This window comes from Prionailurus viverrinus, chromosome D1, assembly GCF_022837055.1.
Source record: "Prionailurus viverrinus isolate Anna chromosome D1, UM_Priviv_1.0, whole genome shotgun sequence".
Taxonomy (NCBI): Eukaryota; Metazoa; Chordata; class Mammalia; order Carnivora; family Felidae; genus Prionailurus; species Prionailurus viverrinus.
Window position 1 is genome coordinate 75,532,594 of NC_062570.1, and position 24,907 is coordinate 75,557,500.

At 49.3% G+C, this 24,907-nt stretch overlaps 1 protein-coding gene across 9 annotated transcripts in view; it reads left to right on the forward strand.

Moving 5' to 3' along the window:
* NAV2 (neuron navigator 2) overlaps positions 1–24,907 on the forward strand; it is a 741,507-nt gene that overhangs the window by 339,556 nt on the left and 377,044 nt on the right. For 7 of the 9 annotated variants that reach the window (XM_047878316.1, XM_047878307.1, XM_047878308.1 and 4 more), the window contains exon 1: positions 3,576–4,678. The exons of 1 other annotated variant lie outside the window; for it this stretch is intronic. In XM_047878316.1, coding sequence (XP_047734272.1) covers positions 4,421–4,678 — 258 coding nt within the window. In that variant the 5' untranslated portion in view covers positions 3,576–4,420. Of the gene's footprint in view, positions 1–3,575; positions 4,679–24,907 lie in introns of those variants that run through there. One more of the 9 variants, XM_047878313.1, reaches the window with a different exon arrangement.

The window sequence follows — 24,907 nt, forward strand, 5'->3', positions numbered from 1 at the left end:
TGCAGGTCAGCTCTGAAGCCTAATTCACACCCACCTAATCACCAGTGGCTGATATTGAGGATCAGAAAGCAATGCAGTTGGAACATCCGGATGTGAGGATGGCTCTTAGAACCTGGGAACTGTCGGAGCTCTTAGGATGATTCAGTGATCCTGAGAGCTTTGGTGGTAAGTTTCAAATTAGACACGTGGGTGAGTTGGAAAGTTCAGAGTGAGAGAAAAGGAGAGTTGTCAAAGTTGAGATTTAAAATGGTGCGCTATCCATAGTGAAAACAATTAAAAATATTTTGGGGGGGGCACCTGGGTGGCTCATTCACTTAGGCGTCCAACTTCAGCTCAGGTCATGGTCTTGCAGTTTGTGAGTTTGAGCCCCATGTGGGGCTCTGTGTCGACAGCTCAGAGCCTGGAGCCTGCTTCAGATTCTGTGTCTCCCTCTCTCTCTGCCCCTCCCCCACTCACACTCTGTCTCTCCCTCAAAAATAAATAAATATTAAAAGAATTTTAAAAATATATATATATATATATCTGGATAGTTTGTTCTTTCCAAAGCAGTTTGCTATTCTCTGAACCAGTACCTTCTTTAGCTGCCAATGCCAAACATATTGATTTAAAATGACTTCTTACATGTTAACATAGCATACATATGAAAGGAGTAACTTTATAGGGCATTTTTATAATTCGCAATGATCTTATTTAAGGAGGAACCTTGTAACTACCTTTTTTGCCTCAGGGGAAAAGTAGATTTACTCTCACTTTGTCTGGTTATGATGATAAATTATTTTGCTTTAAATAAGGAAAATGAAGGTTAATAGGAAAGATATAAAGGGAAATGAAAAATGTTCCGGGAAAGAGCAAATAACATTATTAAAGGATGAAGAGGTGGGCAAAGAAATTGGAAATAGACTAAAAGATTCACTCAGCTTCCATCAAGAAAGATGAGAAATTAGCAGTCTCTAGTTATAAACTCACAAAGGGTTAAGGTGCATGCTCAATGTTTACCAAATTCTAGAGGATTAGGAAGAAGTCCAAAAAGAATGTACTGTTTTTCATATTAGCACATAGTTGAGGGTCTAAGAACCCAAAAAATGACCTTGGCAGCAAATATGATTTAAACAGGAGATCAAAGATGGCAAATACTTAGCACGTCTGTCACCATTTCTATTTCTGCATCCATGACAGACATTATTAATTGATTAGGCTGCTGTTTCCAACTAAACTAGGTAGATGCACCCTCACTTCTTTTCAGCACAGTGTGACAGAAAGTCACTTAAGTACAGATGGTCCTTGAGATGAAACCCTTTTGTTACCTACAGTTTAGCCTTACTACTACTCAAAGTGTGATCTCCAAGCCACCAGCAGGGGCATCGCATGGGAGCATATTCTGAAAGCAGAACCTCAGCCCTATTCCAGAACTTCTGAATCAGAATCTGTATTTTAGCAAGATCTCCAGTATTTCCTATGTACATTAAGGTTTAGGCAGCCCTGGAAGAGCACTGAGTGCCTGGTATATTCATTAGGGTGTAAGCTGTCAAACTTTAATATGCATCAGAATCACTGACTTAAGCACTTGTTGAACCTAGATTGCTAGGCCCCACCTCCAGATCTTTTGGTTGAGTTGCTCAGGAGTGGGGTTTTCAAACAAGTTTTCAGGTGCTGCTGCTGCAGCTGGTCTGGTAACCATACTTTGAGAAGCACTGCCATGGAATTACTTTGGAATATCTCTGTGAACTTTATCGAAGACTGCAATATCTTCCCATGACTCTTCGTATATCTGTATGAACCAGAATTCTGGGGAGAGAGTCCTAAGGTTTAATATAGTATAACGTGTCTTATGACATTATATACCTAAATCTAAAAGGCTCCCTTCCTGGAGAATTGCTGCTATCATCCCTTACTCATTTATTCGATAACACTCTGGGTAGCTGTTGGGTCCACCGCATACTTGATGCCGAGAGACTCTAATGAAAGTTCAAAACACAGTTCCTAACTTCATGAGGCTTACTCTCAAAGAAAATAAAAATGAAATGATAAATAATGGTGGCATCAGATGGCGAAGGGCTGAGTGTTAAGTAAGTGGCACAGACCATGTATGATTTAATTTCAGAGAGAGGGGGAATACCTGAAATTATATACAAGACTATGTACTTCAGCCTAGCTAGAGTAGAAAGTCGCCGTATAGAATTTGTGGAAGATAAGGTTGGGGAGGGAGCAGGCCAGGGTAAGAAAGCACCTTCTCATTCTTAATGCCTTTTCAAGAGGTTGTTTTAAAACTTTGAGGTTTCCTCTGGTCTGGATAATGATAAATCAATGCTATCAGCATTGTAAATCATGCTACAGGGTGGACATACTGGGAAAACCTGTATCTTAGAGAGAAAAGACAAACAACTTATAAGCAGAGATGACTGGGGTGGGGTTGGGGGTGGCGGGAAGTAGCAGTAGTAATTTAATAACAGGGATAATAATGCCCAACTTCTACTGACCCCTTTACACTGCCAGGTACTTGTGCTTAACAACTGTCATGCACTATTCATTTAATCCAAACAACAGCGCATGATATAAATGTACTCAAACCTCCTTGCTCCAAGTGAAAACCGAAGCTTTTTAAGGATGCATTACGATTTAAGGTCTCGCCCAGTTTAAATCCAGGCAGTTCTCCAGGGTGGGGGGTCCCAATCCATGAATCGAGAGGGCTTGGGCCTGTCTGGATCATACGTTCCAGTTCTCATAAACTCTGCGGCAGCGAGGAACCCAAAGAGCAATTGAGAGGAGAGAAATCCTCGGACGCATTAAAGTCGAGGAACCTGTGGGGCCAGTGCATCCAAGGCGCGGACAGGGAGGGGCTGCTACATGAAATGCAACAAGGGTTAGCCTGAGCCAGCCGGGGTCATGGAACCTCTCCTGGCTTCCTCCGGCCACTCTGATGACAGAATCTGTAGTAGGTTGCACGGGGGAGCTGACTCGGGGCGGGAGGCTTCCTTGGGTAGTGTATTTGCCTATAAATACTTCAAATAGTTAAGTGAAAACTGAAGGCTTTGAAAGCGGGAGAGGAAGCTCTTGGGAGGGCCCCCGGCCCGCCTGGAAGTGAGGCAGAAAAGAGGAGAAATGGCTGGCGAGTCCTTAACGCCGGAGACGAGGAACAGCCCTGCCCAGTCCAGATGGGGGGCCGCAGGGCGGCGGGCGCGATTCCGGAAGATTCAAACCGTTAAGGTGACCAGAACAATTTAAAAAAGGAAACAAACTTCCCCCCGAGCCTCGCCCGCGGGGCCCCGAGGCGGGTCTTTGCATTCGAAAGGGCATTTTTCAAAAGAGGGTTTCAGGGACGCGGGAGTGGCGGCCCGCTGGGAAGCGCGCAGCAGGAGCAGTGCCGCAGAGCGGCCACCAGCCGGCTTTGTACTTGGCGGCCAAGCGCGGCCCCGGAGTTTCGGCCACGGCCCGGGAGTTGAGGCCACGCCCCCTTTGCAGAGCGAGCTGCAGTCGCTGATTGGCGCACCACGGACCAATGGGCGCGCCGGGGCGGCCCGGGCTGTCAGCGCGCGCCGCAGCAGTGCCGGCCGCAGCCTGTCCTCCCCTGCTCGGAGCCCCGCAGCCAGCGCAGCCTTCCCGGGAAGCGGGGCCGCCGCTCGCGAGCGCAGCCCTGCCCAGCCCGCCCGCCGCGCGTCCGGGTGCCCGCGCCCCACGGCCACAGCCTAGCTGCGCTATAGCTCACGGAGCATGTGCAGACCTACAGGCGCCAAGGTGCTATCTGTCCGGGGGACTTATGAGCAGTCGTGACTGTCACGCCTAGAGAGACCTTTCGGGGGCTGTCGCCGCGCCTCTGCGTCGCGGGTGACACTGCGGTGCTCGCGGTTAGGGCAGCAGCTGCCTCTTGGTGGAGGCGTCTTGGGCTCCGTGCGTCCTCCTCCTTCCTCCTCTGCTCGCGCCTTCCTCCCCCCGCTGCTCGCTGCTTCCCTCACCCTCACACCCGCAGCCTCCCGGAGCGGGAAGCTGCGCGGCCCCGCCGTTCCTCTCCCAAAGGGGCCTCCTCACTTCGGAGATGCAGTGACAAGTTAATATGGGCGTCCAAGCCTCGGTTTCCCAGGAGGAGAATCGAAAGAGGGAACAGCCCCTGAGCGCCCAGATCCCTTGAACAGGCCGCCTAGGACGCGCGAGAAACCCGCCTTCAGCATCCGTCCAGGTGGAACCAGCTGAGCGCAGCGACCAGTCCTCTGCCCCATCCTACAACCCGAAGGCGCGCTCGCGGGTTTGCTCTGACTCCCAGACCCGGGGCTTTCTTTCTTTCTTTTTTTTTTTTTTTTCCTCCGCTGGTGGTGGGCGCCTCGCGGGCCGAGGCCCGGCGCCTGCTCTGCTGCCCGCGCTGCCTTTAGCGGTCGCCTCCGCCGCCGCTGCCAGGGACGTGCTGGGAAAGCCGAAGCCCCGGGAGAAGATGCCGGCCATCCTGGTCGCCTCCAAAATGAAGTCGGGACTGCCCAAACCCGTGCACAGCGCCGCGCCCATCCTGCACGTGCCCCCAGCTCGGGCCGGCCCCCAGCCCTGCTACCTCAAGCTGGGAAGCAAGGTGGAGGTGAGCAAGACTACCTACCCTAGCCAGATCCCCCTGAAATCCCAGGGGCTGCAGGAGCCGGCGGGGGAGGGGCTCCCGCTGCGGAAGAGCGGCTCGGTGGAAAACGGGTTCGATACCCAGGTGAGAGGCGATGTGTGCCGGGGCACTGTTCTGGGAGGGTGGGCGGGCGAATACTTCTTGGGGGGAAGGTGGCACGGCTGGAGGAGTGAAAGGGCTACCCGGTGGGCGGAGAAGGGAGCCGTTCTACTTAGGCTGGCAGATCTGGGGATGCGCTAGGACAGTGGGCTGGCCGGTGGGTGTGGCCCGGGTGCCAGAGGTTTGCCTTCAGGAGCTTTGAGAGACCGGGGTGGGGGTATGCCAGCAGCTTCCTTCTGGGGGGTACGGGTGGCGTGTCCATACACACACACACACGCACGCACACACACAACCGTGCGGCTCTGGAAATGTCAGTTCCTGCATGTTGAGAGCTTGGCCTCAAGAAGGCAGTGTCTTCTGCAGCGGCTGGTTGGCTGTCGGTTCTGCAGAGATTCTGTGTCTGCCAAGGAATGGTCTGAAGTCTCTTGGGCTCGATGCCCCCTGGTCTGGCTGCAAGATCCAGGAAAAGGTGTCTGGGGGGTGCAGTCAACCTGTTCCCCTCGGTTTGAAGATGACCTGCCCCTGCCCGTCCCTTGGGCCGACAGGATTCCAGGCACTGTGCTGGGACTGCCCTAGGAGTGCCCGCTGCACCAGCGGAAGCAGGCAGCTGGAGACTCCTGGCGTCTTGGCTGGCTGTTGGGTGGGGGGTGAGGATGGCGGTGGGGGTGGGGGTGGCTGTTTCCAAATGGCTGCCTGAAGTTAAGCTCCTCCTTCCTGGGTAGTAAATCCTGGCGCTGGTAGCCTGGGTGACTGGGTGTGGGGATGGCTGATGGCTTGGGCTTGAAGAGAATTGGTGACTTCTACCTTTCCAGACAGAGCCTGCATCACCCAGTCCGGCTGGGTGACAGGCCTTGGCCATGCAATCTCTTTTAAGGAAATCAGCAAGGGCCAATCAGTTTCTCTTGGCCTTCTGCCCTCCCTGCTCCCTTTTTTTTTTTTTTTTTTTTTTTTCCCCTCATCTGGTAGGAGGGAGCAGGGGCATGCTGTATTTTCTTGGCAGTCATTCAGCAGGGACTTTTGGGGACAGGCTGACCTGACGGATGTGACTGTCCCAGTCAGGAGAGGCAGGAAGCCAGAGGGGGAGGTGGTTTGGGGCTGGTGTCAGGGAAGTGGCAACAGACCAGCTGACCTTTTTGGCACTTTCTTTTCTGCTGACACTGTCTCCACCTTCTCCTGGAGCTTTCTCTGATCAGAGGCTAGAACTCAACACATTGCTAACCTTTCCGATGGAGGAACTGGAGCTGGGAGCTAATTGTAAGCAGACTTTTGGAACTCTGGGCTGGAGAAGGCTCTCGAAGCAGATTAAGCTCCCAGGCCAGGCTGATAAGCATGCCCCTTGCTGCTGCACTTGCTAAACATTTTTGGAAGCTGACAGGTTTGAGTGATGGCGTGTGGGAGGAAAGCAAGATTTCACCCTGTGCTCCAGAGGGCCTGTCTCTGCTAGGAGTTTGTGCTGTGTTCTCTTTTTCTGCTGTTAGCCACAGGATTTGTCCAGTGGCTCCGAAATGGGAATGAGTTCAGGGATTCACTCTTGGGAGGTTTTCCTATCCATCCTTGGAGACGGGGTTTATGAGGTATGGTGGGTGGTATGTGGGAGGCCAGAACAGTGACTCTGGGATGTGACACACACCCTCCAGCCTGATGAGAAGGAACTGAGGAATGAGAGGGAAAGTAGACACAGGGATTGTTTCCACCCAGGCAGCTGTTCTGCCTTTGCCCATTTGACCCTATGTTTAACAAACATGGTTGGAGGACTTGCAGGGGGCAGGTTCTGGAAAGGTGATTCATCACCTTCCTTCCTGAAAAAATATTCTCCAGCTGTTCATGGAGGGGCTGGCAGGGGCCTGGTCCCTCGGCTTTGCTCTCTTCCCTCACTCTTGGCCCACCATACCCAAATGCCCCCATTGCACCTGTCTTGCCCTCAGGGGAGGAGGCCAATCCTTCTGATCATGAGGATGGTTTGGATGGACAATTTCCTTGGCAGGAAATTGACTCCTTCCTGGTGGGCTATCCTATTTCTTACCAGCCTGCTTTCCTTATCCATGTTTGGGCTTCCTGAGGGCTCTTCCCTGCGGCAAGCAGCAGTTCCTTGTCCTTACTTACTGCCCCACACTGGCATCAAAGTGACTTTGGCAAAGGCAGTTTTGCCTTCTTTGGACAGGGCCTTCTTTCACTCTACCTAACATAGTAGCCCATTCGCCATCCAGGAAAGCCTCTCTATTATAGCTTAAGGACTGTGTCTGGCTGGACTTCTGTGGTCTCTAATACAAAACCTGGTATTTGTCACTAGAAGATACTCAGGAAATGTTGAGTTATAGGGCAGATGATATCTTGGGGCCTCTGACTCTCCCTTTTATTCGGGGAGTTTCTCTCAGGAGGATGAGTTGTGCAGGGGTCAGTACACAGATTTTAAAGTCAGGTGGATATCCGTGGTGTCCTGTTTCTGCCGTGCACCTGCTGAGTGACCTGGTCAGTTAACCTCTCTGGGCCTCAGTGTTCCCCTCTGTACAAATGGGCAGAAACAACCACACAAATTGTAAGGACTGAGAAAAAAACCTATGAAGTATTTAGCCCAGTGTCTGGCAAGTAAGCAACACTTAATATAATTAGCTATTTATATTGCCAAACCAAGAGATAAGGCTATTAGAACCTGGATCTAATAGCCTCTAAGTGAGAAAAGGCATAGCTTATCTCTCTAGCCCTTGAAAAGGTATTCAACAGTTCACAAGAATTTACAGAGCATCTCTCAGTACTGGGCATGGTGGGAAGATGAGGGAAGGGCATGACTACTTGTTTAGTGCTCATGGTGCCCGGCTTTTTATATATGATATCATTTCACCCATAGTAACATTTAAAGCAGATGGGACCTTTTGTATAACAATAATGTTCTATAACAATAATGATACAATAATGGCAATCCAATAATATAATAATGGCAAGTCCAATGATATAATAATGACAAATCAATAATGATATAATAATGACAAATCAAACAATACAATTACTTCCTACATGCCAGGAATTATTCTAAAGACTAGTATGTAAAAGACCTCATTTGATTCTTATGACAATGCAATGACATAAATGTTAGTATTCTCATTTTACACACAAGGAAACTGAGGCAAAGACTGGGTTAGTAACCTGGGGAGTAGCAGAAGTAGAATTAAAACTTGGACGGTCTGGCTCTGGAGTCCATGCCCTTAACCACTACACACGGGTAAGCACAGAGACTTTCGGCTTACTGGCAGGCCCTAGTGAGACCACTGCTCTAACCCTTGAGCTAGAAGAGCGAGTGAGACTCTGAAAGTCTGGGGGAACTTGCTCCAAGTCATCGTGCTCCAGTGTGATGGAACAGAGAGTCCGATTCAGGTTGGTGTAGCTTCAACACTGGTGGTCCCGCACCCTTCATAGCTGCCTACCTCCATCATTTACCCTGGCGGGTGGATGGGGTACATAGACATGGCCTGGGCCTTGGGGATTTCCTAGTCTAGTTGGGAGATGTAACCAATGTGCCTCGTAACAGGACACAACACAGAGAGGGCTGGAAGGGATGCTTGGGGCTCAAAGGAAGGGAAGGGCCACGATGGCTGGAGAAATCCAGAGGGCCTCCTGGAGGAGACTGGGCTTCAGAGATGGGCAGCCCTGGTTGGGTGGGGAGAAGAGGAAGTGACACGCTCATGAGAGGGAAGGATGAGGAGCACGGCCATGTGTTGGTGCAGAGCAGAAGATGATGTCACTGCAGAGAAGCTGCACTTTCATACAACAGGTAATTGTTCTGTATCTAGTATCTTCCTTTTTAAAAAAAAATTTTTTTTAACATTTATTTATTTTTGAGACAGAGAGAGACAGAGCATGAATGGGGGAGGGGCAGAGAGAGAGGGAGACACAGAATCGGAAGCAGGCTCCAGGCTCTGAGCCATCAGCCCACGGCCTGACGCGGGGCTCGAACTCACGGACCACGAGATTGTGACCTGAGCTGAAGTCGGACGCTTAACCCACTGAGCCACCCAGGCGCCCCTAGTATCTTCCTTTTAAAACATGGTGATGAGGGAACAACAAAAGCATCTCGCAGTTGAAGGACTGGCTCTTTCTAAAGTTTGTTTGTTTTGAGAAGGAGAGCACGCATGTGCACAAGCAGGGGAGGCACAGAGAAAGAGAATCCCAAGCAGGCTCCGCACTATCAGTGCAGAGGCAGAGCCCGCCGTGGGGCTCGAACTCACGAACCATGACATCATGACCTGAGTCGGACACTTAAGCAGACACTTAACCGACTGAGCAACCCAGGTGCCCCTGAAGGATGGGCTTTGCATGCTGGCTGGTGAATGAGAATTCTGCGCATCCAGGCTCTTTAGGAGAAGGTGGGAGGTGGTGTCCATAAAGACCTGGTTCATAATAGACCTTTGGGAAATGACAGTGATTATCGTTATTAGCTTGGGGTTTGGAATATTCAACATGGTAGTTACAGGGGAAGAGAGGCAGTTCTCATGGCTCCTTTTATTATGCAGCAACTCTCTTCGGCCAGTGACAGCCCTCTCCTCCCAAGCTGGCTCTCCATGTCCAATAAGTGTGAGAAGACCTAAGGTAGCCAGCAGATAGCCTTAGGTGCGGCCCCTCTGTCAACTGCCCAGGCCCCTCACCTTGAACCTCTCCCACAAACCTACAGCTCGGCTCCACCCCCACTGGGGGGAGGGGACTGCTGTGGAGCAGCACATCCCTCCCGAATTCTCCTCCTGGTGCTGGGATACCTGGGCCTTCCCCCAAGAGTGAACATTTATAGCATCTGCTCTGTTAACGTGGTGTATAAATTATGACCATATGCAAAGAATTGTTTTAGAGGCATGCTCTGCGTTAGTTCAGAAACCCTGGCCGGCCGACCTTCAGATAAGGAATGCGCATGAGCTATTTGAGGAGAGGTTAGCTTATTTTTAAGAAGCAGCTGCAGGGAAAAAATTATATATATAATACTTTGATATTTCCTGTTTTTAGGAGCCTGGTGTTCAACTTGCAACTCATTTCTTTAAAAAAGTAATTAGAAGTGATTGAAATCCTCTGTGGGTGTTTTAGATGTTTAAAAAGAAAGAGCAGGCGAGGCCCCTGGGAGGAGAGCACAGCTCCAAGCTTACAACCTGTTGCAACTTTGTCCCATTGTGTTTTGATTAGACTCCTTACTCCATCATCAAAGTTGATTATGGATTTGATTAGTGCATTTTTCTGCCATTGTGTTATTCCCTTTCTTCTCCTTCTCAGTTCTTCGAGGGGAATGTATAGCATGGTTATCTGCCAACATGCAAGAATGTTTATATTTCACATATTATTGCTTATTCCGTGGGTTAATTTTCTGAAGACACTTTAAAGGTGGGACTGGTGGCTTATTTAGGATATCGTTATGTGTGTGTCTATATGTATGTAAATACATCTACTTCTGGCTATGCGTAATACACATGTATACACACACATATACAAACATATACACATGGAACAGCTTAAAGTAATGAGCACATGGAAGCAGGCACACACACATCAAAGGCCCGTCTGGAGGAGTTGCAGCCCGATTTCCAGCTTTCAGGATAGCTGGATTGGCCTCCCCCCTCCTCACACCGTCTTCCTCTGTGACCGAGGCTGAAGCAACCAAATCTTGGTGTCCTGTGTTATTGACTTATACGGCAAGAGATGGGGCCGTGAGAGAGGTGTTTTAATTAAGCCTTTGTGAGGTTCCCGAGGCTCGTCTGAAAAAGACAAACTGCCCAGTGAGATTTTGGCTTGGGGTCAGAGATTTGATATCTTAGAATCAGCCTCGGCCGCAGGGAAGGGGGCATTTATGGAGTATCTGCTACGTGCCTGTTAGTCTCTGCTGCTTTAAAAAAATGTATATATGGTCGGCTTTAGCTCAAGCGGTTACTTTGCATGTGGTTATTAAACATATGTATACATATATTATATATATAAAACAACATATATTTGTTTTGTAAATGTATTTTGTACATATATTGCTTTATACACCTATTTCTTAAATATATATTTGGGTGTATTTGTTTCTATATGACTCGAGACACAAGAAATGGGTAAAATGTAAAGTGGTCTATGCGTTTCATATGAGGAAGCTTAGAGCAAAGGAAATTTGCATTTCAAGGCAGTTTTACATGGTAGATTGGGCTTCACTGAGAGACACAGCAAGATTTGAATCCAGGCTTGGGGCACATTACTTAACATCTCTAATTGTCAGTGTCTTCACCTATGAAGTAGAAACGCGTACAGGTAGGTTACTGAGCACAGTGCCTGGCATACAGTAAGCATGGTATTGCCTATTTTTATCACCTAAGGTCAGAGCCAAGTTCAGAAACCAGATCTGCCTCATTCCAAGCTCATGTTCTTTCCACCCTCCCTACCTCTCTCCCCAGCACACGGTTCATTACTTAGAAGGACAGATGTGAAAACAGAGAGCGTAGCAGGGCTTTGGTTAGATGAATGGGAAGCAAGAATAAATTAAGAACAATGGCCTCTAAATGAGTCATATCCAGAGTTGTGAAATGAAACCTCCACATTTTGGTTCCAGACATGCCGTCCCTCTAGCACCAACCAAGCTGAGGGATCTATTGCACACCAAACTTATGGAAAAGCCTTCTTTGTAACACTGTCTGAGCTAGCACGGTAGCCACTGGACAATATAATGGCCTTGCCCAGGACCAAGAATGGAACAGTCCCATTGATTGGGCTTCTGAATGGCTGCTTATTGTTTCGAGGGTAGAAGGAAAGCCCTCTTCCCTCACGGCTGGCATGATTACGGTGGGAGCCGGACCTTGTGATCTGTTTGGTCATTGAGTTGCCCCAAGGCATGGCCGGCTGCTCAACGGTGTTTTACTAATTGCCTCGTGGCCAATTTGAATGGCTACTCTGTCTCCTGCTCACATTGTTCAAGGAGATGGACAATGTGTTCCTAGAATGTCTTGGTCAGGATGGGTCATGTGATTTGGGGAATAAAACTGGGTCAGGCTTTTTGTGTTTTCAGTCCACACCCGACAATAGTGAGTGACACAAAAGTTTTCTCAGGAACCTCAAGTCACCCACACAGAACCTAAAGTATGACTCATGATTTATGTCCCTTTCCCAAGAAAACAGACCCTCTCTTGTGTTTTGCAAACAATGGCCCCACAGCCTCAGAATATTCTGTCTTTCCTTCCAAGCGAAACGTTTATACCTTCAGTGAAGTTTAGGTTGTTCTAATCCCCACCCTGTCTTGGTGGGAGTCAGGATAATTAGGAGCTGGTTCCCAGAGTTCTTGTGGGGCCTTTGAAACAAAAAATCCGTTACTCACAGCAGTGTGACACCATAGAAATAATGACAATAAGGGTCACTGACACTGAACATAGCCTCTGTACGAGCATAATGCATAGCACCAGACATGTATCATGTCGATCAAGCCTCACAACATCCCATGAGGAAGATGCTACTTCCTGAGGAGAAGTGGAAATGACAGCTCTGGGAGTCAGCAACTTTGGTTCTAGATCGATCGCATTGGACGCTTTGCTGCATGACCTTCAACAGGTCCCATTGTCTTTTGAGCTTCAGTTACCTCACCTGTGAAATGGAGAGGATAATTCTTGCTCTCCCTTTTTTGAAGGGTTCTTGCAAAGCTTAACAGATGCAACGATTAGGACCGAGACACTGGCTTAAGCACCTTACACCATAAATATCCTTTAAGGCGACCAAGGCTGAGAGAGGTTAAACTACTTTTCCAAGTAGCACGGCTAGTAAGTGATAGACCCAGAATTTGAGCCCATATCTGTTTCACCCCAAAGCAAGGGTTCCTCAATAGCAAGGGTGAAAGCACTTTGAAAAAAATACCTGATCCTGGGTGGCTCAGTCAGTTAAGCCACTGACTCTTGTCTGACAATCAAGTGTCCGACTCTTGATTTTGGCTCACGTCATGATCTCACGGTCCGTGAGCTCGAGCCCCGCATCAGGCTGTGTGCTGATAGCACGGACCCTGTTTTGGATTCTCTCTCTCCCTCTCTCTCTCTCTGCCTCTCCCCTGCTCACGTGCATGCATGAACTCTCTCTCTCTTAAAATAAATAAACAAACATTTTTTAAAAATCTGAAAAGCGGAGCACCTAGGTGGCTCAGTTGGTTAAGCGTCCGACTTTGGCTCAGGTCATGATCTTGCAGTTCATGAGTTCGAGCCCCGCGTCAGGCTCTGTGCTGACAGTGTGGAGCCTGGAACCTGTTTCTGATTCTGTGTCTCCCTCTCGCTGCCCCTACCCCGCTCATGCTCTGTCTCAGTCTCTCTCCCTCAAAAATAAATAAGCATTAAAAATTCTTTAAAGAAATCTGAAAAGCCATTGTTAATACTGAATCAAAGTAAATCGCTATAAAATTTCCTTTGGGTTGGCACATGTGACATTTGGCCCCTCCCCTCTGCCCCTAGAGTTTGGAAATATTGAAAATATTCTTTCAAAATTAAATAAATGTTAGTTTATTTAGTTATTAGTTAAATCCCTCTGGGATTTGTAAAATTCCAAGTGCACTGAGGCCACAAGGTCCACTAAGTGTTTATCATGGTGTCGCTGGCAGGGCTGGTCCTGGAGAGAAGGGAAAAATGAGGAATTTGATCAGAATCATTTGTTAGCATGAGGAAGCAATCAGGTAAATTCAGATTATGGATCATTCTTTAAAACAACAGGCCTGGTGTCTTCAAAATGGACAATGTCATGAAAGACAAAAAATTTTAAAAGGTAGATGGAGACCAAAGACCTATGATGACCAAATCCAGTGAGATTCTTGACTGCATCCTGGATGAGGAAAACCATAAATTCTAGAAAGTTCCTTTTGGAGACAATTGGAGATATTTGAATTCAGATGGTGTATTAGATAGTATTATTCTATCAGTGTTAATGGTATTAGGGTTATGTAAGAAAATGTCCTTTTTCTTGGGAGATACATACTGAAATATCTAGAGATATCTTGGTGTCAGCAACTAATTCTCAGATCATCCAGGGGAAAAAAAAGGTTAGTATATCTGCAGAGAGGAGAAAGTAAATGTCATAAAATGTTAACAGCTGATAAATCTAGGTGAAGATACATGTGCAGTTCTTTCAACTTTTCTGTTTGAACTTTTTCAAAATAAAATGTTGAGAGACAAAGCAAAGCCCTGGCTAAAGTGTACACATTAGCAGTCCCCTTGACGTCTACAGTGTACCCAGGAGAACATAAATGAGATAGGAAGGGGTGAGTGAGTGAGTGAGTGTGTGTGTGTGTGTGTGCATGTGTGTTTGTGTGTGCTCGCTGATAATAAATAGCCCAGCCAAGTTTATTTCACTGGGTTTAGGATCTGGACTCTTTATCTCTTTTCTGGTGCAGTGTGAGAATCTTGGCTTAATTCCTATTCTTTCATGAGAATAGTTGCTGACGGTTTATGGAATCACAAGATTCAGGTTGATTGGATAATCTTTTGTAAAAATCTAAGATGTTTCCAAAGTTGAAAGCATAAAAGAAATTGTTTTTAATGAGGGAACTTTTAAAAATATCAAAACCCCTGGTTGAGTCTTACTCATCTACCACTACGTAGGTCTCCTTTGACTGGCTAAATCCTCCTTGTCCTTCACCCATTCAAGCTCAGGCTTTGTGTCACCTCCTCCAGGAAGCCTTCCACCATCACCAGGATAGTATCTCTCCTATATGGTCCCATAGCCTGCTCTGTAGCCCCTACAGCTTAGCCTGTGATTGCTTTTTTAGCCAGACCATGGCTTCCCTGAGTCAGGGATGTGTGTCTTTTGATCGCTACTGATACAGGGTCAGCACATAGTAGGTTCTTAGTTAATATTTGCAGAAGAAAAGAAGGATGGGAGGGGGAAGATGAAAGAAAGAATTGAAACACAGGAGTAAGTGGATATTGAGCACCAGCTGTGTTCATGAAGCTATGGCTAAGCCATGTGTTCTGCAGAACTCCCTCTTGGCTTGTGCGCTGAGAAGATCATGTGATGGTGGGTGGCCAAGTGTAGGAGACACAGAGAGGGCAACCTGAACCTTGGCTGAGGCCAGCATCAAAGCTCTCCAGCACCAGGTCTTAGAGAAACGCGGCTGGGCTGGCTGGGTAGAAGAAGGAGGCAGATTCCCTTACACAAGGCTGTTTACGGTGTCTAAACTGTCCGGCTGATCCAATGGAAGACCTCTCAGGATGTGACAATGACTGTGCGGTAGACTGGAGGGGTGGAGGGGGAGAGAACACTGTGGGCTCTGGAGGGCTTCGGCAGATACGTGCGCCCACACACTTTGGAAGGGAGACCTGAGAAAGGTTGTGAAGGATTTTAGCTGGTGAAGAAAAGGGGAGGGCTTCCAGAGTCCCAGGATGGGACAGCCTTCCAGGAATAATGATGACAGCAACCATTTACGTGCCATTTCCATACACTTAATCCTCACACGAGTGTCCTGAGCCAATATTGATCCTGTTTTACCGGAAAGGAGAAAAATGAGGAGTCAGTAGGGAGACAAGCCTGAGAGGGGCCGTGGAACTTACTCAAGTCACACAGGTGGTATGGACGGGTGACAGAATTCATAGCTGGGTGTCTCCAATTCCCAAATCTCTTGACCTCTGCCTTCTTGTGCCAGTAACTGGAGGAGGCCTGAGCCCCGTACGGAGGTGCTGCTTTAGACAACCAAATGTCCAAACCCTCTTCTCCTTGGAGTCTGCCCCCCACTTCCCTGGCCTTGGCCTCCTGTTTCCTTCTTGCCGGGACCTTCTGTGCCTGACCCAGCCCGTCTCCAGAGACTCCGCGTTTACAGAATAAGGATCCCCATTGGCTTTTGCCCACATCCTGCCGCCATGTGGGCACGATCTCGTTCTCTCACTGCCGTGGCTGCCGCCCCCCAGGTCACCCCTGTGCTGCAGGGCCCAGCGGGGTCCATGTGCTTAACAGCTGGCAGGACCTCTCTTCCTGTCCTCTCGCCACAGGCCGCTCGGCTGCAGCACTGCAGACAGTCCCCATTTCATGCCGATTTGCTTTGATTCTTTTCAGACCTGGGAGTGACGCATGTTTACGTCAAAATGTGTGGGCCACAAGTGTTCTAGAGCTGTCAGACCTTCCGGTGTGGGAACTTTGGTTGTTTACTGTCTCTGGACAGAAGAAGGCAGCTTTGGGGGGAAAAGCGCTACGTAGGTGACAAAGCCAGATTCAGAATAACCAGGCTCATTGGGATGTCTGCTTAGCAATCTGTGCCTCTCTGGACTTGACGCTTGGGACATCTGAGCCAGGGTGGGCCTTGGAGGCCTTAGAGGCTTATTTCCACAGCTCCATTGAGCAAGTGGGGACAGCATGGCCCAGAGAGGGGTAAGACTTGCCCACAGTCACCCAGCTATGAGAGCAGAACAAAACTGGAACTTAGGCCTCCCGTCTCCTGGCCCAGGATTCTTTCCACCTCACGCATTGTAAGGAGAGGGTCTACTCTCCTGAGTGGAGGCCTGATGGTTTGAAGAAGTGGAACCAGCCCTAAGCTATGTTCTTTTCCCCCTCCTTCTACCAAGTAATTAAGTATTCTTAATCCCTTCGTATTAGAAAGCTTTTGCATTTGGTTCAGTGAATCAGAAAACCAGGATCCCTTTGTGGTTGGTGCCATTGTAGCAAGAGACTACGTTTTGTGTGAGGCTCAGAGGAAGTCAGTGGTTTGACCAAGACTACACAGAGTCAGTACTGAAACTCTGATTTCATGTCCCTGCTCTTTCTGTCCAGCCTCTTGGATCCCCTCCACCTCCCAAGCTGGAAGTGAGAGCGACCCGGCTTAAAATCTTACCGCCTCGTTTATTGCCCAGGTGTCTAACGTCCCCAGTGCTGGTGTGGGGCCTGGGACACTGCAGGCTCAAGAAATAGTTGTTGAACCGCAGCTTAGACAAGACCGTCCCACCAAGCCTCAGTTTCCTCAGGGAAAGTGTGGCATCTCAGTGGGTCATGCAGATTCAAGCAATTAGCGTGTGTGTAAAAATGCCTGGTGTGGGGTAGATGCTGTTATTTACTGAGGACTTACTATGTGCTGGATAGTCTTTTGGCATTTTATGTGGATTTTCCGACCTAATCATCACAAAAGCAATCGCCTCTGAGTTAGGCACTTCAGTCATTGTCTCCGCTCTGTAGGTGAAGTAAGGCAAGTAGAGAGAGCTCAGCGACTTGCCCAGGGTCCCCCACCTATAATTGCAAGAGCTGGGCTTGCAACTCAGACAGAACCTGCAGAGCCTGAATCTTTTACCCGTTGCGTGGTCCTCCGTCTGTGCTGCTTCTAAGTAAACCCAAGGCTAGCTGAGGGCGGGGAGGAGAGAGACACATAGAGCTGAGGGCACAGAGAGGAGAAATGACTCGTTGAAGGCTGTCCAGCGAGAGAAGTAGTAAAACCCAACTGAGACTTGCCTTCCAAAGAAGCGTAGGGCTTAGTTCTTTAAAAGGCACTGTCTCTCCAATGGGAAGGGACAAACCGCTCAGCCCTGGGAAGCACTCCCAAACTGGACGTGGTCACCAAGAATCAGTGACTCCCGATTGCCTGGTGGACTGTGTGGCTTTCCCCTTTGGTCCCTCCTTCACACTCATTTGGAATCGTTCCTCCTCTGGATTGCAGAGCAGAAACCAATATAAATCTGACCTAGTCCTAGAAATGTTTACCTGGCTAAAAATATGCCGGCTTTGTTATATTTTTAGCCAAATTTAGATTGAAATATATGAATTGCCCACACCCATGTATTAGGCATGAACTGTTGGTACATTTTGTAACAGGAAGCTGCTGGTTTTCCATTCCAAAGAACTGGAATTCGGTCAGAAATTTGTCATTTACAAATGCCAACTCTCACCACATTCCACTGCTGTTTTTAAGAGCGTCTCGTCACCTGGATTCAGAGGAAGCAGACCATGGGTGAGGCCAGGCTGGCCAGGCTGGCTTGGTGGCTTCTCCAGGTCTGGTGACTTCCAAGCGACCTCCATCTGGCTCTCCCCAGGCCCACGCCATCTGCAGTGTGTTGCCTTTGGATTCGTGTATGGGCAGACAGGGTGCTTATTTTAGAACTGGAAGGAGAGGAGATGTATCAATAAAAAAAAAAGAAAGAAAGAAAGAAAGCAAGCAAGGAAGGAAAAATCCATTCAGTGGTTTTAAAATATCTCACCCTTAACAGGGCAGATTATTTTTGTTTCTTAAAAACAATTGGTCATTTGCTCCTCGAAACAGAGCTAGAAAGAGAGATGTACAGGACTCTAAAAAAGGAAAGGACTGGCAAGGTGTCCTGTTGGTTGTACCACCCTGACCCACCCCCAACCTCCAAAGCCTCTCCTGCTCCTGCTGGGCAGACTTGGGAACCTTAGAGCTATATCACAAAGACCCTGTTTTCTTATCCTTTATTTTATAGATGAGAAAGCCAAGCCTCAGGGCCTTTGCACTTGTTCTTTCTGCCTGAAATGTATTCCCAGATATTGACATGGTTCATTCCGTGACCTTTGGGCTCTGTTCAGATGTCACTTTATTAAAGTGTCACTTTTCTGACCACCCTGTATAAAATAGCAATCTGTCCTTTTATGTCTCCTTACCTTGCTTTATTTTTCTCCAGAACCAGAGCAGTCTCCTGGCGTGTTATGTGTTTGTTTATTATGTGCCTTCCTCTACTAGACTTTCAGCTCCATGAGGACAAGGGATTTGCCCATCTTGTTCACAGCTCCATCCCCTGCACCTAGAACAGTGCCCAGCACATGGTAAGTGCTTACTAAGTATTTAGTGAGTAAGTGACAGGGGATCATGCAGGATTTTAGGCAGAGCTGGGACTAGCATCCAGGTATGACTCCCAGTCGAGGGCTCGGACTCTGTTTCCTCACACCCTACTGAGAAATCGACAGTGTGTTCCTTAAGATGCTAACAGGCTGGGGCTCCTGGGTGGCTCAGTCGGTTAAGCATCCGACTTCGGCTCAGGTCACGATCTCGTGGTCTTTGAGTTCGAGCCCCGCGTTGGGCTCTGTGCTGACAGCTCAGAGCCTGGAGCCCACTTTGGATGCTATGTCTTCTTCTCTCTCTGCCCCACCCCTGCTCACGCTCTGTCTCTCTCTCAAAAATAAATAAACTTAAAAAAAATTTTTTTAAAGATGCTCATGGGTCAAAATGTCATCCTTTTGGCAGTTTTATGTCTTTCATGGGGGCTCTTAGTGCAAAGAGTGGGTGGTTGTCTTAGCCCAAAAGTCAGTGTCTTCACACAGAGATGTGGGTGAGCTAGGTTTCTGGGAAAGGGTAATATTTTTGCTCAGGTTGGGGAATTCTTAACTTATGAGCAGACTCTTACTTTGTCCAAGTTTAGGGCTGGCTCTGAGATGTTCACAGTAGAATGTGGGGCTAAAAATTGGGTTTGCCAACAGGCACTGGCTCCATTTTGTCTTCAGTTTCCCTTCCTTCTCCCTTTCCTTCCTCCTTCCCTCCCTGCCTTCCTTCCTCCTCTCTCCCTGCCTGTCTTTTTTCAGGCCTCTTTTTGTGCTTTAACCTTTGTTAATAAGAGTATGGTCTGTGGACCAGCAGTAATGACATTACTTGGAGGCTTGGTAGAAATGCAGAGTCTTGGGCCTAGTCCCAAACCTTCTGAATCAGATTTGCATTTTAACAAGACCCCCCGCCCCAGTCATAGGTGAATTAAAGTTGAAGAAGCAGAGGAGCATTTATGCCCTTACCCCTTCAGAACCAGGACTTACGAGAAGCCCCCTTACTATACTCAGTCACCACCTCTGTCTGGAGGCACAGGCCCCATTGCTTACAATTATTTTACCCTGTGATTAGGGATGGGAGGGATGGACAGGGCAGCCCTAGAGGGAGGGTATCATGAAATAGACTCTAGAATCCATGCCCACTCGATTTCTTACATTGCTCTGTCTTATTGGCCTGTGTGCTGGGCTTTGCAGCTGATGTTTGGTCAGCACGATGGGTGTCTGTAATCTCTCTGGTAACTGCAGAAGGAAGGGAGAGCTAGTCTTTGATGCAAGAGCTCAGGATTAGGGTTGCAGCTCTCCACCCTGCCGGGTGTGCTCTGGGCTAGTTGAGATGGCATCTTCCAGAAGCTGGAGGCAGTTCCAGCTTCTCACAGATGGGCTGTGAGATCCTTTCTAGCCCCTTCAGCAAACGGAGGACAGCCATTCCCACTGCCTTACAGAGCCCAACTCCCACAATCCCTTGCTGTTTGGAAGTCTCCTTCCCGTTCTCCTTGAATTGCAATTGGAAATTAGATTGCTTGATTTCAGCACGTGGTTGGGAAGGAGGCAGGATGCATCCTCTGAGTACCAGGGGGAGGGGCTCGCTGCCCTGGCGATTCTGGGCCTTCCTTCTCTGCCTAGGGAAGCCTTCTCAATGGGCAGGTGCCGTGCATATGCAATCTGCCTGCCTGCTGAGGCATTTCTTTCAGTCATGCTGCGGTTATGTATTGATTTGGGGACAACCCATTGATAAGAGTGGAGCAGATTAACTGAGCCTCTGAATCAGGCTGTTTGGTGAAATTGTTGTCTAATGCTGACACTGGAGCTTTTTTGCTGCATTCTGTATAAATCGGGGCTATTTAAAAGCTGCTCATACGGTCACTGGTGCCATAGAAACGGCCTGTCCTTGTGCACACGCCTGTCTCAGTCAGGCATGGGCCATTGCAGGAGGAGAAAGAGGCTTGGTGTCCTCGTGGGAGTCTGCAGGAGGAAGAAAGGTAGTGGAGGGGGCAAAGGGGTGCTTTCTTCCCCACTCCCCAGCTCCTCTAGACTTGTCTCACATAACTCCATCCAAGCCATGTGGAGGAGACGTCCCCAGCCATCCTCAAGTCCAGCCCTGGCCCTGAGTGGAGGCAGAGAAACTGCCCTGTGACAAGCCTAATACCGAGAAGGTATTTGTGTTTGTGTATGCATACGTGCATGGATGCGTGTGAGCGCCTGTGTGTGCACAGGCACGTGTACGTGTGTGCGCGTGCACAAGCATGTGTGTGTGTGTGTTTCTGTCCAGATGCTCCTTGAGAGGCTGTAGAAAATCCATTTTGACCCCTAGCAGCACCATAGCAGCAAGGCAGTGTGGGGAGGCTGAAAAAGCACTGTTCTTGGAGTCAAGAGACTTGAGTTCTCTTTCTAGACCCTCCTTTAACAAACCGCGTGACCCAGGCACATAGTTCTTTGCCAGGAGCATGTGGAGTTATTCAGATAGTACACATGTCCAGACGTCTCCCTTACAGAGGTAGGCCTGGGGTGAGGCTTCAGCATCTGTATTTCTCAGGGTTCTGCAGCAGATTCCAAGGTACACGTCGGGGTGCGATTTCTCAGACTTGAGACCAGCTCCGTCAGAGAAGGCAGGATAATGAAGTGGGTAAGAGCAAGTGGTCACGGCCACGCAGACCAGGGTTTGGATTCTGGCTCTCTCCACATAGGATACCAGCTTAGGTGGGTTGCTAAATTTGCCCCCGCCTCCTCATCTGCTCTCGGGGCGTGAGATGAATGACCTCACAGGGCTGCTCTGAGCATTACATGCCACAAAGTATATGAAGCATGTGGCAAGCACCTGGCATGTGATGAGTTCTCCATAAATGTTAGGTCTTGGGTATGTGTGTGTGTATTTTTTGCTGCACCCTACTATATGGATAGAAACCTCTCAAGTAAGTCCAAGGCAGAATGAAGTCGAGAAATGAGACGGCAGAGCTCAGTTATATGAGTGTTATTTGGCAATAAGGAAACCAGCTAATGCATTCTTTGTAATAGTTATTAACAGGAAAGGGAGTGTGCAAAGAGTGGTCCTATGGGAGTGTGCTCTCTTGCTCCACAATAGTGATTCTTCAACTTCAGTGTGCATCGGCATTGCCTCGGTGCTTGTTAAAGGGGCAGAGCCCTGGGACCCCGGCCTCAGAGCCTCTGATTTTGTAGACCTGGGTGGGGCCCGCGAATTTGTATTTTGGTCTGTAGCCCCTGCTCTGACAAAGACTGGTCCAGAGTAAAAGATCAAATTGGGTGACTAAGAGAAAGGGGAGCTAGGTGGGTCGGGCAGGCCAGAACGGGGTCCCAGACAAAGTGAGCGGAGCTGAGGCTTGAATGCATGCATCCGGGATCTAGAGACAATGGGGCAGCATGTTCTGGATTAGGTGTGGCGAGCAGATGGCAGAGGGCTCTCGTGAACAGGGAGCCCTGGCCCTTTTCCCTGCTGCCAGCGGCTAGCGTTGCCATGTAGGGTAGGCAGCACACGAGGATGTCAGCCACTGGGAAGGGTTAGGCAGGTGCCTGGTGAGGGGTGATGAACCCCGAGTGTGTGTCCCTTTGTCCTCTATTGAAGGCCCGAGCCCAAGCTGGCTGCCTCTAAGTTGCCCGGCCGTCCCCGTAGAGTTCAGCATCCGTGGCTCTGTGTGCTCATTCGGAAATCAGGGCTTACGAGCAACCTGGGGTGGGAGATCTGGGTGTGCAGAGCAGATGTGAGATACTGGGGACGCAGGAGTGGGGTGGCAGAAGGAGCCCCAGAGACAGGAGGAGGAGCTGTGGATTTGAATGCCAGTGGTCCTTGTTATAGGCAGTGTGAGCTGAGCGGGGCCGCAGCTGGAGTCCCCGGGTCTGCGAAGGGCCGGTGTCCTCTTGATAACGTCTGAACCAAGATATCCCCGTCAGTGGCCTTTGGATCTGCTGGTCACAGGAGAGCACATTTTCTGGGGTCTCGAGTGGATCGGGAAGAGCTAGACATAAGAAGGGACAGAGGGGAAGGGGGTGTTTATTCAGCACCTATGTGCCAGGATTCATGTTCCAGGCTAATGTGATTTATCTCCTTCCAGCTCCACCTGAGGAGGTAGGTATCGTTAGGCTCATTCTACAGATGGAGAAACAGAGGCCCAGAGAGGGGAAGCAACTTGCCTAATCGATCCACCCAGCTAGGATTTGGTAAAGCCTGGGCTTGAACTTTCTCTACCTGCCTCCAGCGAATCACCTCAGCTTCTCAGTGAATGTAGGGGGGAGGCATTGCTGCTCCGTCCTCAGGTGTAGGCCACTCCGAGGCCCAGCTGCCTCTGGTGGGGTGAGGGGCACAGTGTGGGCAGAGCGCCCTGAAGTCCCGTGACGTGTGGGGCATTTCCATGCCCTCTGTCAACAATCCAGCCTCAGTAATGTTGCCCCGGCTGCCGGCCGCTCTCACCACAGCCAGACCCCCCACCCACACAGGCGAAGGCTGTGGCCAAGGGCACTCTAGAGGGGGAGGAGGAAGTGCCCTCCAGAGGGGCCTGTTTCGAAGCCCCTGAATGGCCCCATTGAGGCCGGGCAGGATGACAATGGGCCTGTTGGGGCCCTCAGTCAGGGTCCACTGAGGTGAGAGGGCTGGGGCTGGGCAGGCAGTGCCGGCTCAGAGGCCAGATGCTGACTTCCAGGGCTGGGAGCCAGCGCCTCTGACGTGCTCTGAAATGCCAACTCTGCTTAATGGGGAGCAGCTGGGGCGGGCTCCACATTCCTCCCCATGCCAGGAAGACCACGTGAACCCCGTCCCTGAGGCCACGGCCAGCCCTGGGCCTTTTCCCTGCTCATCTCTCTCTGGGCTAGGCCCTGCTCCCTGGACCCCGGGGACTGTGGTTGGCCCTTTCCAGTGTCCCTTTGGTTCTCAGGAACATTGTCCTCAGCCCCTTTGGAGAAATAACACCCCTCCCAACAACTTAGGGCACCCACAGCTGGGGTTGCTAGATTAAATGCAGTTAAATCTGAATTTCAGATAAATAACGTTTTAAGCATGTAACAAATATTAATGAATGATAAAGACTGAACCAAGATATGGGCCCCTTGGTTATGTCATGGGTCATACCTAAACTAAAGAACTATTGGTTGTTGGGACGCCTGGGTAGCTCAGTGGGTTAAGCATCTGACTGCAACTCGGGCCATGATCTCATGGCTCGTCAGTTTGAGCCCCAGATGGGGCTCTCTGCCCTCAGCATAGAGCCTGGTTCAGATCCTCTGTCTCCCTCTCTCTCTACCTCTCCCCTGTTGGTTCTCTCTTTCTCTCTCAAAAATACATGAATAAACTTTAAAATAAATAAGACTATTTTTTCTTAAAAAAAAATGGGGGGGAAAGAACTATTGGTTGTTTCTCTGAAATTCCAACTTAACTGGGTACCCTCGATTTTCAGTTGCTAAATCTGACAAACCGAGCCAAGGGAGCCATATGGGCACGTATTTGGGGGCACTAGCACTCAGCTAGGTTTTCTGGGATGCCACCAAGTGGGGCATGGGGAGACAAAGCTGTCCACCTCCTAATTCCCAGACATAAAATGCAGCCCCTTTCAAGACAGCTCTTGTCCTGTTGTTACTCACCCCCACTTCCGGGAGCTGGGTCTCTGTCCCTCAGCTCCCATGGCAAGAAGGGAAGCTTCGAGGTACATTTCCAGTTGGTGACTCTGTATTGAGCACCTGATTTCACACTGGCTGAACGCTGTCGATTTAATGATAGATGAGCCCGACATACCCTCTGTTCTCAAAGGAGCTCACAGGCCAGTAGGGGAGACAGCAGTGAACAAAGAGCGGCCATGATACAGCAAACCATAAACACCGTGGGTAGGTGGAGGGAGTCATGGGTTCTGAAATCCCAGGAGGACATCTCACCCACACCTGCAGGGCCAGATTAACAAAGAGAGTTGGGCCGTGGAGGTAGAGGATCCAAGTGGATATTCTGGGCCATGTCACAGGGCTGACCAGCTGTGTGGCCCTGGGCACATCATTCAACCTCTCTGAGCCTCGGTTTTCCTCATCTGTAAAGTGGAAACAATAGGCCTTGCCTCTGGGGACCACTGTGAGGCTCCACGTATGATGAGTGTGAACTTGTACTACCTACAAGGTAGGGTTCTGAATGGAACATGTGTGTGTGTGCTGGGGAGTGGAAGTAAGAGTTAAAGGAGGGGAGAAATACAGGGGGTGGGCAGGAATGTGTGAGTCCCATGCCTGCTCCATGCCCCTCCTTACCAACCGCCTACGGATGCTAGTTCTCTGTCTCTACTTGCGTCTCGGGGCATCATTATCTCCCTTCTCTCTCAGGCGAATAACAGTGATAACAGAGTTTGTGTGGTGTTTTGCTGTTGGCACAGCACACTGATTAAGAGCATGGGCTGGGGATTCAGACTGGCCTGGGTTCAAGCCCTGTCTCCACTCTGTGATCTCAGGTAAGTACTTACCTTCTCTGTGCCTTAGTTTCCTCATCTGTAAAATGGAGCCTTAGCGGGGACCCTGGTCCATAGCAAATGCCCCACA